The 20,403-nt window shown below is 39.6% G+C and overlaps 1 protein-coding gene across 6 annotated transcripts in view; it reads left to right on the forward strand.

Annotated features, from left to right (window-relative positions):
- SPOP (speckle type BTB/POZ protein) overlaps positions 1-20,403 on the forward strand; it is an 82,649-nt gene that overhangs the window by 46,944 nt on the left and 15,302 nt on the right. For 4 of the 6 annotated variants that reach the window (XM_003912711.2, XM_003912712.3, XM_009190197.4 and 1 more), the window contains 4 exons: positions 11,206-11,349; positions 12,009-12,130; positions 14,692-14,843; positions 14,968-15,095. In XM_003912711.2, the coding sequence (XP_003912760.1) occupies positions 11,272-11,349; positions 12,009-12,130; positions 14,692-14,843; positions 14,968-15,095 (480 nt within the window). In that variant the 5' untranslated portion in view covers positions 11,206-11,271. Of the gene's footprint in view, positions 1-4,283; positions 4,303-11,205; positions 11,350-12,008; positions 12,131-13,387; positions 13,438-14,691; positions 14,844-14,967; positions 15,096-20,403 lie in introns of those variants that run through there. The other 2 variants (XM_021928983.1, XM_021928982.2) reach the window with 2 other exon arrangements.

Here is a 20,403-nt window from a genome sequence, read left to right on the forward strand (position 1 = left end):
TTCAGCATTTGGAGCAGAGATGCATTGCATTCTTCCTGGACGTATTTTTGGGGTAGATAATTATGCTAACATGTTTATATCAATAACTGTTACATAGTGGATAGTTTCTAGGGCAAGGGAATGATCCCCCTGCCCTAATTTGGCATTACATTTTCTGCTTTTTTGATTTTTTTGCTGTCTGGAAAAGTTGCATCCAAAGTGAGAATTATTCCATATTTTAACCTTTGAGCTGGCTGCTAAGGTCTCCTTGGGGACAAGGACAGTTTGTAGTTATTTATAACCTGAAAGAAGAGCAGTAAGCCTGTAAACTGCCAGCACACACCGAGGCTTGGGAGTCGGAGCATTCTGTTGTTATCCTATTGGGTTTAGTGACTTGAGAGTCATGTACCTTCTTATTCATCTTCAGCTTGACTTGATCTATCTAGATGAGCTTTACTGGCTAGGCATTTCTATAAAATTGTAACACAGATTGAGGAGAGGAAGGAGAAATAGCCTTTTTATGTACAAGTGCATATCTAATCCTCACAATCATTTTAGAATCTATACTTACCTAAGAGATACCTGTAAACTGGGAAAATCTTACAAGTACTGACTTGAACACATAATACTATGCTTGTTTCTAGGTTTTCCTTATATACAACAGTTACAAAGCAGTTCAACTCTTAATTAGAGAAATATTTGGCTATGACAGAAATATGTTCTATATCTTAGCCAGATATAGAAAAAATTTAGTTATATGCCTAGTCATGTTTTTACATATGTACATATTTACACTGATCTGTATTTAATAAATGTTAGTTATCTTTTCTCCATACATCCAGAATCAAACCCAGTGTCAGATACAAAAACAATATAACAAATAAAAGTAGATGCTAAGGATTTCCCTCAATCAATATTAGAATTTTATTGTAATATGTAGTATTTAACTTGAGGCAAGGTGCAGTGGCTCATGCCTGTAATTTCAGCACTTTGGGAGGCTGAGGTGGGTGAGTCACCTGAGGTCAGGAGTTCGACACCAGCCTGACCAACACGGTGAAACCTCGTCTCTACCGAAAATACAAAAATTACCTGGGCGTGGTGGTGGGCGCCTGTAATCCCAGCTACTTGGGAGGCTGAGGCAGGAGAATTGCTTGAACCCAGGAGGCGGAGGTTGCAGTGAAGCGAGACCATGCCATTGCACTCCAGCCTGGGCAACAAGAGTGAACTCTGTAAAAAAAAAAAAAAAAAAAAAGAATTTAACTTGAAATAACTTAGAGTTTAGCTTAGGTTCCTGACAGCTGCTGTAATGGTACTTCTGTAACCAGGATTGACTTATTCTGGGAAATGTACTTTTCTCACTATTGTCTTGTGGATTCAGGAACTCCCCCCCATAGCTCTGTAGGTTTCCCTTTTCTTCTGTTTTCTTGAATTTGAAAAAATTTTTAATCAGGGAAGAGTATAGTTTTGTAATGTACTCAATAAATTCTTAAAGTTGGAGTGACTTGATAGTTTTCCTTTTAAAATGTTTTATTGTTTTAAAAGTATGCCTGGATTCCTGTAGCTACATTCATTCAACAACTTCTAAACTTTAATTTATTAACTAGAACTCATTAGGGAAAAATGATCCCAAAAGAGAAGGAGTCTAGTTGCTCAACCAGAATTTCATTGAACAAATATTTACTGAGTGCCTGTTAGGCCATACTAGGCACAGGGGGATACTGTTCTCGTTGAGCTTAACTTCTAGTAGGGAGCACAATAGACAAGTGAAAAAATAAAAACAAGATAATTTCAGGTAGTGGTAATAAAGAAGAAAATAAAATAGGGTAGTGTGATGAGAGGAACAGGCTAGAAGTGGAAGCGGCTTCAGACTGGGTGGTCAGGGAAGACCCCTCTGAAGATAACTTCATTTGATAGGAGACCTAAATTACAAGAAGGACTGACCTATAAAAAGACCTGAGGGAAGAAAGAGCTTTGTGGGCTGAGAAAAGAGCCCAACGTGTTTGTGGATTAGAGTTAAAGGCCTGAGTGACTAAAACATCAGGATTGAGAAGAGTGTTAGAGAAGGTCAGGGAGGTATGCTGAGGCCATGGTGGTCATGACGAAAAGGTTGATTTTACTCAGATAGCAATGGAGGCCACTGAAGAATTCCTTTCTTGTCTCTCATGTGGGTCTGATGTATAAGCCTCTTCACAACTTGGAAAAATTAATTGTAAAGGCTGCTAATTCCTTTTTAAATTTTTAAATTTACTATTTGAATAGGTCATATATTTACATGGTTCAAAATTCAGAAAGTATTAAGAGGAATACGGTGGGATTTCTTCCCACTCAGGTGTACCCAGTTTCCTTCCATGGGAGTAACCAGCATCCCTAGAGCCTTGTGTCTTTTCGGAGATATTCTATATGTTAAAACAAATATACATTTTCTATTAAAAAATAGAGCTTCCTTATTTTTTTAAGAGATGCGTATTATTACATTATCTGTATCATGGTTTATTTAATCCACTGTTGATGAACTTTTAGGTTATTTCCTTTTTCATGTGTTTATATATAGTCCCACAGTGAAAAACCTTTTATATTTGTCATTTAAAACGTATCAGTAGGGATACATTTCTAGAAGTGAAATTGCTGGATTAAAGGGGATGTGCATTTTTTACTTTGATAGACATTGCCCTTCACAGAGATTGTAACAATTTATACTCCAACCAGAAATGTTGTCTTTACCCTGGGTAAGTGTTATCAAACATTTTGATCTTTGCCAATTCAGTGGGTGAATCAATGTGTGATTTAATTTGCATTTTTATCTTGAATGAGAGTTGAACATCTTTTCATATATTTAAGAACCACTGGGTATTTCCATTTCTGTACACCGTTGGTGGTTCTTTGCCCGTTTTTCTGTAAGACTGTTGTTGACTTTTTTCTTCTTGATCTCTAGATTCACTTAGTAATCCCCCTGTAGGTGCAATGTTTAAGAATTTAAAAAATGAAAACAGGCTGGGCACAGTGGTTCATGCCTATAATCCCAGTGCTTTGAGAAGCCAAGGCAGGAGGATTGCCTGAGGCCAAGAGTTTGAGACCAGTCAAGGCAACATAGCAAGACCCTGTCTCTACAAATTTTTTTTAAAAAAATTTTAAAAGAAAGAAAACAACGACAACAGAAAAACAAGCATCCTTAATTTGTAAAGTTTTACAAAGTGTGAACCTGATAAAAGACATAAGAGAACCTCAGTCTTTCCTTTGCTGAGTGAGGTCTGTCTGAAACCCTGAGTTTTGTTTTAAGCCGTGTCTGTAAAAATTTTTTAAGTGTATTTAGTATTTTGTTGGACTAGATTGAACTGCAGAAAGTTTACTCATAACAAATATTCAAAAGTCATGTAAACCTTGCAACAATAGAAGTCAGTATGACCTTTAATAACTACCCTTGGGGTAATGAGAAATAAAAGATTACCTCCTGGGCTATATATGATTGAGCACACTATAACAGAAGAAACCAAAGGCTCCTTTTAGGACACACTAGTTTCTCAAAAATGAATATACAAAAATCTTGTAGTTTTTTTTTGTTGTTTGTTTTTGTTCAGTTGTCATTAATCTTTTTGGCATCTTCTGTTTTGGAAAATGCAAACATCTCGGGTTGAAAATAGTTACAACACTGGGGTTTTCTTTACTTGGAAACTGTGCAAAGCTTTAAACCAGAGGAAAACAGAGTTAGGCTTTTTAAAAGTCCCTAACAGACCATTCTCTGGCAAGAAGTGTGTTCCCAGCCATCTAGCTTGTATATGCTGTGTATTATGTTGAACCACATGAAATTGCTGATATTCAACTATTTTTGTCATATAAAACAACAGTTTCATGATTCAGTCTAATGTCTTCACAGTCTTGTTCCTGTCATTTTAAAACTGATGGATATAAGTAAGGCTAAGTCATAGATACCATGTATGAGATTCATGCCTCTCTCTCTGTTAACTGGTTGATTTTTTAAAAATTCTCTGGATAAGTAGATTCAACTGATGATGGAGAAATGCTCATGGGAAATAAGTGAAAGATTTAAAAAGTGACTGCACAAGCTGTCTATGTAACACTTTTCAGAGGGTGTTCCAGCCTAGCTCTGTAAATACTGCAAAATAAACTATTGGGACATTTTCCTCTATTGTATAGGGAATTTCTCTTCTATCTTGAAAGAATTCTGATTATGTAAGAGTTTAGTTCAGATTAGTTACTGATTTTTGTTTTCAAAATGAAATTATAACAAGGCTTTGTCCTCTTGTAGAATAAATATATACTTGATACTGGATGAAAAACTCACTTTTACCAGGACCGGGATTAGAGGTACCAGGCTGGGAGTTTTTGGCTTTGTAATATAATTTATCTGAAATAACAAATTATTCTCATTACATTGCAAATCTGATATACTCAGCATTGTTCAACGGGCTGTTTTAGAGAGAGGTGAAAAAAACCCAGAAAACTTAATGAACTTGAATGCAACTGGATGAGTGTTTCAGTCATCAGAGTTTTTTTTTTTTTTTTTTTTTTTGAGATGGAGTCTCGCTGTGTCGCAGGCTGGAGTGCAGTGGCACCAACTCGGCTCTCTGCAACCTCCGCCTCCCAGGTTCAAGCGATTCTCCTGCCTCAGCCTTTTGAGTAGCTGGGACTACAGGCATGTGTCACCACGCCTGGCTAATTTTTGTGTTTTTAGTAGAGATGGGGTTTCACTATGTTGATCAGACTGGTCTCGAACTCCTGACCTCGTGATCCGCCCACCTCGGGCTCCCAAAGTACTGGGATTACACGCGTGAGCCACCACGCCTGGCCGTCATCAGGGTATTTGTACTGAATGCCTTGAGTTCCAGGCAGGCTGTGCTAGGTGGTAAGGGATAGATAAAACAGTTGCAGCTTCTGTTTAAGGAGCTTAAAGTCTACAGGAGTCAGCAGAAGTGTTCATAAGTATAAAAGAAGGCAGAAAAAAAATGCACTGTAGGTTCAGTTTTGAAAGCATTATCTATGCATCACGACAGCATTACAGGTTGAATATCCTCTTATCTGAAATGCTTGGGACCAGAGTGTTTTGGATTTCAGATTTTTCCAGATTTTTTGGAATAGTTTTGTTGCATACTTAATGGTTCAACAGTCCTAATCTGAAATCCAAAGTGTTCCAATGAGCATGTCATGTCAGCGCTCAAAAACTTTTGGATTTTGGAACTTTTCAGAGCAGGGATGCTTAACCTGTAATACATTTTTGTTTGTCCTTCTGTCTGTCCTCCAAAGTTTAATATTCTAGTTAGAAATTATATTGTTGACTTGAATCACATCAAAACTGGTTAATGACTTCATGGTCTTATAATACCCACTAGGAAGCATTCCATTAGAGATTTTTATTAGTTGCTAGCTGATACTACCTTCATTGGAAATTAAGCAGATTTACAGTTGACAGAGATATTTTAAAGTGTATTTTTTTATGTAACTCGAAGAGGTCTGTTCTCACAGGTCAGAATTTAATAGAGTAAGCAGGAAAATAAATGGTGGTGTATGTTCAGCCTCAGAGTTTGAGCATACTAGAAAGTTTGGTAAGCTTTGGAAAATAAATTTCTCAATAGAGAATGCAGACAGACTGTCTTAACTTGTTTGAAGGCAGGAGCAATATATTTTGGCTTTAGTTGTCTACTGCAGAGGTTCTCAAACTCTAACCCTCAGGTAGATCTCCTCTTTTCTAAAATTTTTTTCTGCTGGTCATCTGCAGCGGTTGGCATGAAGTGCTAGAGAGTTCATGTAGCACTAGACTACTTTGCTGATGGACACTTTGCCCATGGTTCCTGCTATGAGTGAAATTAATTAGACTTGTGCTGTCCTAGTCAATTTCCTTCACAGCAGGTTGTGTGGTTAGAGCTCCTCAGAGTTTGAGACAGATTCTCCAGTTCTACTGGCTGTGGGGTTAGAGATTTTTAAAAATTAGAAGAAAGGAAAAGATGTAGCTACAAAATAAGTCAGAAGCAAAAAAGCTGGGAAAAAATGGTCAAGATCAAAGTAGTATTTTCTTTTTTCTGGTTATAATAATGAACCAAGGATCAGTAGCAACAATTAAGACATTAAAATAAACTGATTATTAAAATTTGGCCTTTCCCTGGGCTTAGGTAATTCATAAATTGTTCATTGTTAGGTAAGTTTGAAGTTTTTTTAACCTCAAAATAAGTTCAAATTAGTATTTTATGATTACTCAATGTAGAGCTGTGCCTATAATCCACCTCTCCAGAGCCAAATTTTTTGTTCTTAACTAACGCATAAAATCAAACCTTCATTGCACCCTCTCCCAAAGTAGGAATTTTGAAATTTCACTCTGGCCATTAATGATAATTGGGATTTGTAAAACTAGCTAATTTATACTTACTCATTAATGGAAAAATAAAACAGTTCTTTGAGAATGTGTTTTCCATCAAATGCAAGCCTGTCTTGGAGGTGACCACAGTAGCATTTGGCCTCTTTTCTTCATGTTATCATGGAATCATGAATTACACAAGCCAGGGAAGCCCAAATGCCACTGCAGTGCTTAGTTTGCTAGCTTAAGTGAGATAGCACACCATGTTAGCTTCATCTGTGATTTCACAGATGCCTTAATTGTAAATTCCTGGCCGGGCGTGGTGGCTCATGCCTGTAATCCCAGCACTTTAGGAGGCTGAGGCCGGCAGATCATGAGGTCAGGAGATGGAGACCATCCTAGCTAACACGGTGAAACCCCATCTCTACTAAAAATACAAAAGTTAGCTGGGCATGGTGGCGGGCGCCTATAGTCCCAGCTACTGAGGAGGCTGAGGCAGGAGAATGGCATGAACCTGGGAGGCGGACCTTGCAGTGAGCCAAGATCACCACTGCACTCCAGCCTGGGCCACAGAGCGAGGTTCCCTCTCAAAAAAAAAAAAAAAAGTCAATTCCTGTAAGATAGCGTTTATGACCATGGGAATAACATCTATTTATGAGTATTACTCTGTGAAGGCGCACTTGTAGTTTATTAATCTCCTTGTTTATTATTTAAGTAGTCAGCGAATCAGTGAATATTTGTGAGTTGAGTTATTGTGTGATTTGTTGTTATTTTTTTTTTTTTTCCCCTCTGTCTCCCAGGCTAGAGTACAATGGCGCCATCTTGGCTCAGTGCAAACTCCACCTTCACCTCCACCTCCTGAGTTCTAGCGATTCTCTGTCTCAGCCTCCCAAGTAGCTGGGATTACAGGTGTGCATTGTCACACCTGGCTTATTTTTGGATTTTTAGTAGAGATGGGGTTTCGCCATGTTGGCCAGGCTGGTTTTGAACTCCTGACCTCAGGTGACCCGCCTGCCTTGGCCTTCCAAAGTCCAGGGATTACAGGCATGAGCCACCATGTTATACCTCTTTCTGCAAAGGATTTGAGGCAGATTCCAAAAATACTTAACATATAAAAGATTAAAAGTTGAGAGAATTATATCAAAGGGAATAATTAAGAAAATAAAACTATTATAGAATGAACATATGATCCTGTATAAAATATAGCATATAAAACAGGCATATGGGCTTACAGTTTTAAGAGATGAGTCACAAACTTGTCTCAGGATTTCCTAGTAGCCAAGCAAGGAGGGCAACATGATCAGTTATAAGATTCATGTTGTTTGGCCTTTGAAAACAAACTAGGTGCTCAGGAAATTTCTCCCTTGTATATTATAAACCAGAGATGTGTGATATAATGGAATACATCCTTACACAATTGCTCCAATATCAAAACAATAAAAATAATGCAGAACACTACAAAAAGTAGTTTATACCCAAGTACCTGTCATCCCTAATTAACAGATATTTGTATTATCATATTTTCCTTGTATCCTTGTTTTAAAAGAATCACAAGAGATAAACTTGAAGTATCTTATATTATTTTCCCAGTCTCCTCCTTCTCCCTCCTTCTCCCAATATGAAACTGATATATAGGCTGTCAAGGCTGGGTTTTTGTTGTTGTTGTTGTTTACTTTTACTACATCATATATAAACCTTAAATTTGCATAAATAATATACTGTACATGTCATTCCTAAACTTGCTTTTTTTATTAGCGCTGTGTTTGATGGCCATGGTGCTGTAGATCTAGTTCTTTTCTTTTCTTTTCTTTTCTTTTATTTTATTTTATTTTATTTTTTGAGATGGAGCTTCGCTCTTGTTGCCCAGGCTGGAGTGCAATGGTGCAATCTCCGCCCACCACAACCTCCACCTCCCGGGTTCAAGCGATTCTCCTGCCTCAGCCTCCCGAGTAGCTGGGATGACAGGCGCACGCCACCACAGCCGGCTAATTTTGCATTTTTATTTTATTTTATTTTATTTTATTTTATTTTATTTTATTTTATTTATTTATTTTTTGAGATGGAGTCTTGCTCATCGCCCAGGCTGGAGTGCAGTGGCGCAATCTCGGCTCACTGCAAGCTCTGTCTCCCGGGTTCACGCCATTCTCCTGTCTCAGCCTCCTGAGTAGCTGGGACTACAGGCGCCCGCCACCACGCCCGGCTAATTTTTTGTATTTTTAGCAGAGACGGGGTTTCACCGTGTTAGCCAGGATGATCTCGATCTTCTGACCTCGTGATCCGCCAGCCTCGGCCTCCCAAAGTGCTGGGATCACAGGCGTGAGCCACCGCGCCTGGCTAATTTTGCATTTTTAGTAGAGACAGGGTTTCTCCATGTTGGTCAGGCTGGTCTCCAACTCCCAACCTCAGGTGATCTGCCTGCCTCAGCCTCCCAAAGTGCTGGGATTACAGGTGTGAGCCACTGCGCCCAGCCTAGTTCATTAATTTTAAATTCTGAAGTATAGTTTTCCATTATATGGAAATAATACAAATTAGTTATTTATTCCCCTACTAAAGGATTTTTAGTTTGTTTCTAGTTTTTCACTGTTATTAACGGTGCCACATTGAAAACCCTTGTCTGCATTTTGTGGCCACATGTAGAGTTTCTCTAGGGCAGCAGTTCTCAAAGGATTATCTGGGAACTTGTTAGAAGTGCAAACTTGGGCCCATCCCAAGTCTCTGAATCAGAAACTCTGGGGGTGGGGCCGGCAATCTGTTTAAAAGGAGATTCTGGTCCACTCTACACTTCAGAATCACAGCTCTAGCACATGTATCGTTGAAAGTGGAATTAGTAAGTTTTAGGGTACATGTATTTTCCACTGTACTAGATACACCCAATTGATTTCACAGAAACAATTTATATATCAATTTTTTATTCAGTCCCTTTGTCATACGTTACAAGCTTTTTTTTTTTTTTTTGGTAGTCTTTTGTCTTTGTTTATGGTGCTTAGAAATTGTAACCAAATTCACCAATTAAAAAAAATTGTGGCCAGATGTGGTAGCTCATCCCTGTAATCCTAGCACTTTGGGAGGCCAAGGTGGGCGTACTGTTTGAGTCCGGGAGTTCAAGACCAGCCTGGGCAACATGGCAGAACCCTGTCTCCACAAAAAAATACAAAAAATTAGCAAGGTGATATGGTGGTGCATGCCTGTTGTCCCAGCTACTCAGGAGGCTGAGGATTGCTTGAGCCTGGGAGGCAGAGGTTGTAGTGAGCCAAGATCGAGCCACTGTACTGCAGCCTGGGTTACAAAGTGAGACCCTGTCTCAAAAAAAAAAAGGAAAAATTGTATATATTTGAGGTATGCAACATAATATTTTGATTTGCATATGCATAGTGAAATGATTACTATAGTCAAACCAATTAACATATCCATTATCTGACAGTTACCTTTTGTGTGTACGTGTGTGTGTGCACGTATATGTGCACGTGTGTGTGCGTGTGCACGCGTAGGTGGTAAAAGCACCTAAAATCTCTTCTGGCAAACTTCCATTATACAATACAATATTATTAACTATAGCCCTCATGTTGTATAGTAGATCTTCTCTAGATGGATTAATCTTACCCATCTGCAACTTTGTATTCCTTGAACCTACATCTCCCCAGTCTACTCCCTCATCCCCAAGTTCACCAGTTTTTTTGAATGACTTTGGTATTTAGAAAGGCTTTGGAGGGAAGAATTTTGAGTTAGATTTGATATGCTACTGAGACACCCCATTGAGATATATAGCAGTTATTGGAGAATGGTCTAAGGCTTATGAGAGAGGTGAGAGTTGTAGAGATTTGGAAAACATTTGTATAAAGGTAGAAATTTGACATTGTTGGGATGGATGAAATTGCCATAAAGATATGTCTGACTGATGAAAAAACAAAAAATTGACATAAAGAGAATGTAGATTGAGAAAATGATTGAGGATTAAACCATGGGGAGCAACAGTGGACGAAGATAATCTAGTAAAAGAAACTGAGGAATGATCACAAAACAGAGAGCAAGGAGAAGAATCTGAAATATCAAGTGGTGACAGGAATGTAAGCAGGGAGAGATCACGAATGCTTCAGAGAAAGGAATACATCTAAGAAAGGTGTAAAAATATTCCCCTTCAAGAGAGCAGCTAGCAATGGGTTGAGGAATAGAAGACTCCTTAAGTTTGCAGTGAAGCATAGGAGAAGATGAAGCAAACTTAGAGAGGGTAACAAGGTCATTTTGCTTTAGGAGTAGAGTATTTGTACCCCAAAGGAAGGAGCCCATGGCAAGTTATGTCTGGTGTTAATGATGCTGTCTCCTCTTCAGGCAGCCTTTTCATAGATACACTTTAAATACCCTTCGAGTAAATTCATTCAGCAATATAGTTATTGAGTATTGTGCAGAGGTATAGGGTGATATAATTGTGACTAGGTGACTACTTTACATTAGATAGTCTTCTCTGACGTTAACATTTAAATTTAGGACCTCAGCCGGGCACGGTGGCTCACGCCTGTAATCCCAACACTTTGGAAGGCCGAGGCGGGTGGATCACCTGAGGTCGGGAGTTCAAGACCAGCCTGACTAATATGGAGAAACCCCATCTCTACTAAAAATACACAATTAGCCAAGCGTGGTGGTACATGCCTGTAATCCCAGCTTAGGAGGCTTAGGCAGGAGAATCACTTGAACCCAGGAAAGGTGGAGGTTGCAGTGAGCCGAGATCACACCATTGCACTCCAGTCTGGTCAACAAGAGTGAAACTCCATCTCAGGGGAAAAAAAAAAAAAAAAATTAGGACCTCAATGGTAAGGAGCCACTCAAACAATATGGAGACAAAACTTCCAGTCTCTAGCAGGTCAAACAATAGTTAGGATAGTATCTCAATAATTTAATAAAGTCTTCTTGCTCTTGGATCTGACCAGGGTGAAGAGGGAACAGAAATCTTTGCTCCCTGACTTTGGAAATCTCGTTTAACCTTCAAACTGGCGATGTCAAGGGTTCCAAGTCCTCCACCTCCGGCAGAAATGTCGAGTGGCCCCGTAGCTGAGAGTTGGTGCTACACACAGGTAAGTTGACGTTTTCATCCTGTGAATCTTGCATCTGGGGAGGATTTGGTGGACGAAAGGAGTAGGATTGCTTTTCCACATTGGACTTTCTCTGGAACATAACTGCCAAAGAGCAGATAGATAAGGTACTTGTTAGCCTCAGGTGCCTTAGTTTTCCATGTGGAATCTGAATTCCCTAGGCTAGTGTTTTTCAGTGGAGGTTGAAAGGGGGAATCTTTGAAACTAGATCTAGTTACATTGCCCTTGATGAAAGTGTGTTCTAAGTTTCCTCTGTTGGGGAAACAAGTTTGAGATGTGCAACCCCAGGCAGTGACATCACCATTTTAGTAACAGAGACCCATTTTAAGTACGGTTTTATCATATGCTTTCCCAGCCCTGTCCATGGTGGTGGTGGGTTTTTTTTTTTTCCCCCCCTGTCTATGTTTCTCTCACTTTCCATCCAGTGTTCTCAGCAGCTGAAAAAAGTTGTAAAAGCTATTGGTCAGTATGAAATTTCTTAAAATGTGGATGAGAAACCTAAGGTGAGAAAAACCTGAAAACTGCTATCTTCCTATCAGGATCATGCAGAGGGAGGGAGGGGAAATGATAATCTGCTCTTCAGCCTTTTTCTTCAGGTTGTCCACTTCCTGTTTAATTCCTTCCTGTTTTTCTATTAACAGATCAAGGTAGTAAAATTCTCCTACATGTGGACCATCAATAACTTTAGCTTTTGCCGGGAGGAAATGGGTGAAGTCATTAAAAGTTCTACCTTTTCATCAGGAGCCAATGATAAACTGAAATGGTGAGGAAGAATACGTCTGCTGTAAAAATTTTTCTGAAGTTGTCTGTTTTGTTTGTTTTTATGGGACACTGACAAGAATGTAATTTCCATGAGGGCCGGGACTTTTGTTTTGTTCTTACTGTATTTCCCAGTGCCTAGCACATAATAGGTACTCACTAAATATTTGTTGAATTAATTCAATGAGTGTATCAGAAATCAGCAAACTCAAGCTATAGGGTAATGCAAATAAATAAAGAAGGCCAGTGTTATAAATGATACCCATAAATGGAATGACTGGTGACTGCTTGGCAAACTAGTGAGTGTTCTAAAAGAGATGCTGGCTACTCAGCTCCAGCTAACTATAGCTATGCATGAGTAAGGACTGACCCTTGCCAGATTTTCTGATTTTTCAGGAAAAGCAAGAAATCTAGATTTTAACATAAAAATCTCTTTACTTTTAAGTTGCCTGCTTTTAAACAGGAAAGGGGATTTATTTGCTTATGTAACTGTATTGACAGGGTATGGGATGGGTTTGAAGGTAGCTTGATCCAGCAAGCCAGTGGTTAGAGTAAGAACACCATCTCTGTCCTGGCCCTGCTCTCCACGCTCTTGGACATCTCAGGTCTAGCTTCTCTTGTGCTTGAAGGGTGACTGGCAGTAGCAGTGGGTATAATCTACTACATGCCAGCGAAAGTCTTTGAGCTTTCGCTGAACTGTGTGGCCAGGAATATGTCGTACATGCACCAATTGTTTTATGTCTGCATTCCCTGAACTAATCCCTGGAACAGGGAAAATATGATCGAGGAGTGGGGATCAGTCTTATACAGACTATGTGTCATCTTGCCTGAGGAGCAGGCAGTTGAGGATACAACCATATACCCACTGCAAAGACCAAACACATGTCTCTGAACCGCCAGTTTTGACCTCTGATAACCCACCAAAAGCTATTTTTCATTAATTTAGTATTTGTTGGCTATATATTGTGCATTTTACTACTAAGTGTTGAGAGAGATGTTTATTCTTAGACATCGTATTTAAATCCTCATCATTAGCAAGGCGTATAGTAATGTATGTGGCATATGCACTCCCTAGAGAGAGACTGGATTGGGCCACCTGTTTGAGAGAGGTTCAATAATACAGACAAGGCCTAAGGATACATGTGACCTATGTATTGCATGTGGTAGAAGCAGTGTCTGAAACCCATGCATTTGACTAATGACATTTACAACTTAGTTGAACCTATTCTGTCTGAATTTTGTTTTGATCTCTCCGTAACAGATTGGCATCTCTAACACTATTTAGAAGTCTGGCCTGGAATTCTATGCCATGTAATGAGAATTTACTTTTGTCTGTGCTTCCTTCATATTGCATCTTTTATTTTAGTCTTAGAATATTATTGCCAGATTGGGAAAATATCTTTAAAAGATTATGTATATTATTATTATCTATAAAAGATTATTCACACTTTTTTTTTTCTTTTTTGAGACAGTCTCACTCTTATCGCCCAGGCTGAAGTGCAGTGGTGCAATCTCGGCTCACTGCAACCTCTGCCTTCTGCGTTAAAGCGATTCTCCTGCCTCAGCCTCCGGAGAAGCAGGGATTACAGGTGCCTGCCAGCACACCTGGTATTTTCAGTAGAGACCAGGTTTCAGACCATATTGGTCAGGCTGTTCTCAAACTTAAGTGATCTGCCCGCCTTGGACTCCCAAAGTGCTGGGATTACAGGCATGAGCCACCGTGCCTGGCCCACACATTTCTTTTTTTTATTTTTATTTTTTTCTTTTTTGAGATGGAGTTTCACTCCTATTACCCAGGCTGGAGTGCAATGGCACGATCTCAGCTCACTGCAACCTCTGCCTCCCAGGTTCAGGCGATTCTCCTGCCTCAGCCTCCCGAGTAGCTGGGATTACAGGTGCCTGCCACCACGCCCAGCTAGTTTTTTTCTTTATTTTTTATTTTTTATTTTTAGTAGAGACAGGGTTTCACCATGTTAGCCAGGCTGGCCTCGAACTCCTGACCTCAAGTGATGCGCCTGCTTTGGCCTCCCAAAGTGCTGAGATTACAGGGGTGAGCCATCGCACCCAGCCTGTTGTTTACTTTTTAAAAGGTGACCCATTTTGCTCTAGAAAAGTGGTTCCCAGCCGGGTGTGGTTGCTTATTCCTGTAATCCCAGCACTCTGGGAGGCTGAGGCAGACGGATTGCTTGAGCTCAGGCATTCAAGAGCAGCCTGGGCAATATGGCGAAACCCCATCTCTACAAAAATTAGCTGGCCATGGTGGTGCACATCTGTAGTCCCAGCTACTCAGGAGGCTGGGATGGGAGGATCATCTGAGACCAGGGAGATCGAGGTTGCAGTAAGCCATGATCATACCACTGCACTCTAGCCTGAATGACAGAGTAAGACCCTGTCTCAAAAAAAAAAGAAAAAAAAGTTGTTCCCAGCTGGTTATTCTACTGAATTATATTCTTCTTTGAGGCCTGGATTTGTTTTTTAAACATCTCCCTCTCTTGAGTCTGATGTTCCAGTTCTATCAAAATGGATGCTTTTGACATTTTTTTTTTTTCTATCTGTTTTGGACAGGTGTTTGCGAGTAAACCCCAAAGGGCTAGATGAAGAAAGCAAAGATTACCTGTCACTTTACCTGTTACTGGTCAGCTGTCCAAAGAGTGAAGTTCGGGCAAAATTCAAATTCTCCATCCTGAATGCCAAGGGAGAAGAAACCAAAGCTATGGGTGAATGTTCTCCTCTTTGTTCAACTCTTAAGTTTCACATCCAGAAGTTTCATACACTGACAAGTTGTGGCTTTGATCTAGTGTTTGCGTAACCTTAAATGTGACTTTTTTTTTTTCACCCCAGAGAGTCAACGGGCATATAGGTTTGTGCAAGGCAAAGACTGGGGATTCAAGAAATTCATCCGTAGAGATTTTCTTTTGGATGAGGCCAACGGGCTTCTCCCTGATGACAAGCTTACCCTCTTCTGCGAGGTAAGTCCTTGTATTCTGCTGAGACTAGCAGTTCCCAGACCTGATGAGTATTGGTAGACTTAATTGTATCAGGGATGTAGAGTAAGAAAAAACCCCAAGTGGAGTAGTGCTGCACAAATGTTATTTATGTGACTTATTGAGCTACCTGATGATTTCAAGGTTGTTGGGCGTCTCAGCTTTCCACTTGTTACTGTTCTGAAAAACAAAGATTGTGTGCTACCTTGGTATGTGTCAGTTTTAAGTTGCTTGGGTCAGGAGTTTTCACTGTGGGATTTTTTTCAGATAGCATTTGAAAGAACTGTCACATCAAGCTAAATATGTATATCTGTTCTTTATACTTCCTGGCTTCTTAAGTGTGAGGGCCATGTGTGTTTGCACATTACTTTCCTTTTCTGCTCTTTGAACTAGATTCTTATCAAGAGTTGAGGCCTATGGTTTGTCTTGCTGGACTAATTGTGAAATAGGAAGGTGAGAACCATTTTTTTCTAGGGTGAAGGCTATGTAAAGCTCTCTAACTCAGAGAGCTAGCTGTAGTCAGTTAGGAAAGTCCTCTCACCAATGACCTAAGAGCTTTTCCCAGGTTTACAGGAGAAGCCTTGAAGTAAAATTCCCAAACCAAGAATGAGTTGGAAAGTGGTTTCTTTAATGAGTATATACCGATTAGTCATTTCATGCTGTTATGAATACATTTAGAAATACAAGCTCACGGTGTAATAAATGAATAAAATCTCCAGTCAACTGGGGCATTAGTGTTCGCTGCACATAGTGTGGTTGAGGAACCACTTCCTGAGCAGCACCGCTCGATAATAATAAACAGTGTATCATCATGGGGGATGGTGCGGTTGTTCCCCAATTGCCAGCTTGCTCTGTCAAATAATAGGCTCACACTGTGAGTTAATGACAGTTTCAAAGGCATATCACCACCTGAGTAGCAGGGAAGGGAGTCCCTTAGGAATCTTGCCCTTTTGCAGAAAAGGCCTAGCTGTCAGTAGCAGGCTTCTGTATTTCTTTCTTTCTTTTTTTTTTTTTTTTTGAGACGGAGTCTTGCTCTGTCACCCAGGCTAGAGTGCAGTGGCATGACCTTGGCTCACTGCAGCCTCTACCTCCCAGATTCCAGTGATTCTCCTGCCTTAGCCTCCCGAGTAGCTGGGATTACAGGCGTGTGCCACCAGGACTGGCTAATTCTTGTATTTTTAGTAGAGATGGGGTTCCACCATGTTCGCCAGGCTGGTCTCGAACTCCTGACCTCAAGCGATCCACCTCCCTCAGCCTCCCAAAGTGCTGGGATTACAGGCGTGAGCCACCATGCCCAGCCAGCTTTCTGTATTGCAACAGAGTAGTTGCAAATGATTCGAAAACTTTGGAGGCAGTTTCTTACAATACCACACTAAATATGTAAAATATAGTTTGCATAAATTGGTATCCCTTCTCCTTTTTAATTACTAAGTAAAAGAAGGAAATGCTAGAGTGATAGCATCTATAATAAATACATAAAATGTGGCAGTTCTTTTATGTCTGATAAACTTGGAGTGTGAATTCTGTGTAGATCTTAACTGGTCACAGATTGTACTCAGTTGCCTGAATGAAGAAATGAGAATTTAGTTGGTTTTACATGAGGTTAGATGTTATGTAAACAGATCACAGTTTGAATATTCACCTATCTTAGAGACTTGCATTTCAGAAAAACTTAAAAATAGTAGAAAATTCTAGTTTCTATTGGAAATGAAAGCCAGTCTTGAAACCGTTCTCTGAAGAAAATCTCCCCTAAATACTGCATCTGGCAATATTAGGCAATACCATAACCTTTACTGCAGCTTTTTTGAGTCCACAGTGGGTCCAGCCTTTTCTCATATGCTTCCCACTCTCTTCCCAATCCATTCCAGCTGCTCCAACCCCTGTCTTCACAGTCTTGATTTGGAAACCAGTTGGCCTTCCCTCACTTGGCAGTCTCTTATCCTGTGGTTGAATCCGAGGCCAAGTTCCAGCTCGGTCTCTCTCTCCCTTCACTTCCCCATATGAAATTCTCTTAGGAGAAATCCTGTGGTTAAGTTTAGATGTGCCTTGACTTAGATGGGAAGTGAGATGACACTTCAGAAACGAGGAGATGTTGAACAGGGAAGCGTCTGCTGGGTTCTGCTGATGCCATCGGTTTTTTACCATCAAACCAGGTGTGCCATCTGTTCCTCTCACACTTCTCTGTTGGCCACAGGTGCTGAGTGTTGCTTCTCATACTTGGGCTTATGCCTAGTGAGACTTGTTTCTGTTCCAAGGCTCTCTGTGGACTTAGTAGCATTCAGCGTTGCAAGACGGTTGCGTGGGGGTGTGTATTGGATGTGTGGGTTTTAAAGATGTCTGCAGCTCATCTAAGTTCTTAGCACTTTTCATAGCTAGATCATTTTTGGTGCACATTTTATCCATTGACCTGTTATTTCCCTTCTATCAGTGGAATATTTATAAACACATTTATTTTAATTCATATGTACATTTTATTTGTTACTGGTTTAATTAGTATTGTCATATTATTTAGAGGCATTTATGAAATTGATGTCCATATAAAAATCTAGGTTCTAGTACCCCAGTGCCCCATTCCTCACTCAGCCTTTGGCTCAGGCACTCTCATTCTCATCCTGATATAATAAGTACAGTTGTTTCATAGGGATTCTGGTGCTCCCAGAGGCCACAAGAGGGACTCCTATGGTGGAAGACCGAGAAGCACCCATTTATGTTTGGCCTTTATTTCAGTGGTATTCCTGTTGTTGAATGTTTAAATGAAATTAGATTGTGAACTCTGAAAATGATGAATGGGTGGTCTTATTTATAATGTGCCCTACACTGAGTTCACTTTCAGACAAGATCAGGCATGTTCAGGGTGATATGACTGTGGACACTGAGATCACTTTCAGTTCTTAGTGATGTTTTACCTATTAGGAAATGTGGCAGTTCTTCCAAGTTGATATTGCTTAGTTAACTTATTTGAAAGCATTTCCAAAGCATTTCCTGAATTGTCCCTTATTACAGTCCTTTGAGCTAGGTTTAGTTCTGTTTTCTTCATTTCATGTTACAAGGGGAAAGAAGCAGTGCCTAGGGAGTCAGGTAATTTTTCCTAACATTGTGCAGCAAACTAGTGTGAGGGTCATGTCAGCTCCCTATTTTCTATCTCTAGTCCTCTACACTACACTAAGTGGAGCTGAATGCCATTCACCCAAGGAAGCACAAACTCGGGTCCCAAGTTTTCTTGACAGAGCATTTACTTTGGTAATAAAAGAGAGAGACGTGAGAGCCAGGAGTGGTAGCGCACGCCTGTGGTTCCCAGCTACTCCTGAGGCTGATGCAAGAGGATCACTTGAACCCAGGAGTTCGAGGTTGTGGTGTGCTATGATCGTGCTTGTGAATAGCCATTGTACTCCTACCTGCGCAACATAATTAGTCCCTGTCTGTAAAATAAATAAACAAATAGAGACATGAAAGCATGTTTAAATTCCATTTAAAATTTTCTTTTTAATAATTTGGTCCACAGAAAATCTTCCTGAAATATTTCAGCTTCTGTTGACCCTTTTCTCCAATTATTTATATTGAAAACAAATAACCATTAGCAGTAAAGATGCATTGTATTCCAGCTTTACCATATATGCCTTTGACAGGTAGATAATCCCAGTACTTCTTTGTGATGTTGCAACTAAAGATGAAATATGAAATAACATATAAATGTGAAATATCCAGACACTAATTAACTTTATTTTAATTTTTTAAGAGATGGGATCTTGATCTTGCCCAGGCTGCAGTGAAGTTGCTTAATCGTAGCTCACTGTAACCTGTATCCCAGCACTTTGGGAGGCCGAGATAGGAGGATCATTCTATCCCAGAAGTTTGAGACCAGCCTGGGCAACAGAGTGAGACCCTGTCTCTACAAAAAATTTAAAAATTAGCCAGGTATGATGGCACGTGCCTGTAGTCCTAGCTACTTGGGAGGGTGAAGCAGGAGGATTGCTTAAGCCCAGGAGTTGGAGGCTACAGTGAGCTGTGATCCCACCAGTACCACTGCACTCCAGCCTGGGCAACAGAGGGAGACCCTGTCTGTAAATTTTTAAACTAATTGTTTTACACACACACACACACCCACACCCCATAGCCTGGGAATAGGTATTGTTGCCAAATTTTAAATAAGTGAATCTATTCCTTTTTACCTTTTTATCCTTTAATTATTGGATTCTTTGAATATATTATTTGTACTGGATGAAAATACCATTATTTGGTTGTTCTTGACTACACAAATGGTGATTCAATAGGTAATATCATTGTAGGTTATAAAGCATGAGAATATACTAAACCTACCACTCAACCTAAAAATATGACCAATAACTTGAAACTAACCTGTAATGCTTCTCCCTAATCCCTAAGATTTGTTTCCCCACTCAGAGGATGATAAATAACTCTTTTGAATTTTATGTTATCATGTACTTGTTTATTATTTGTATGTCTGAATAATACATTGTTTAGGTTACTTGTTTTGGAGCTTTATAAAAATGGTGTCAGGCTGTATGTAGTCATCTAAGACTTGCTTTTTTCACATTATGTTTCTAAAATTTATATAACTACTTCATCCATATTTAGTGCTGTATATAATAGTCTTGTGTGAATGTATAATTTATTCATTCTTTTGTTGATGGACATTTAGGTTGTTGCTAATCTTTTGCTAGTAGAAATATTGTTCCTGCTGTAAATAATTTGTAGGCAGTGTCTGTTTTTCCTAGATTGTTTTAATTATATAGAAGTTAAAAACTGTATTTCCCTGGGTTTTACTTTATGTGTAGATGAAATGTACAAGAATTGGCACAATCTTTAGTTTTTTATGAAATTTGTTTTTTTAAGAAAAGGACTGACTTTAAAAGTGAGACCCTTTTACAAGTTGAAGTTAAGGAGATTATACAGCCTTCCTGAGACGTTTTCATGCAGTCATTTATAAGATGACATAAATGTCACAGTCACGTCATCTTCACAGCTGCAGTTCTGAATGAGTCTCCACAGTCAACTTTATAGGCATTAAAAAAAAAATCTTTAGTTTTTCTCAAAATGGTCTCATTTTAGCATCATCATTTGCAGGGGAAAACAATCCCTTTCTAAGTTAAAAGTTTGGGCTCTGAAGACTCATTTGTGAATGCCATTTAGAATTTATTTTTAATTAAGCGTATTTAATGTTGGTGAGAGGTGCCAGACATTCAGAGCTCTGGAGACTCCAGGCATCTATATATCCACAGAACAAGCCTGGCTCAGACAATAAAGGTACATTCTCTTTTCTGCTGTGTTCCTG

Source organism: Papio anubis, chromosome 17 (assembly GCF_008728515.1).
Source record: "Papio anubis isolate 15944 chromosome 17, Panubis1.0, whole genome shotgun sequence".
Classification (NCBI taxonomy): domain Eukaryota; kingdom Metazoa; phylum Chordata; class Mammalia; order Primates; family Cercopithecidae; genus Papio; species Papio anubis.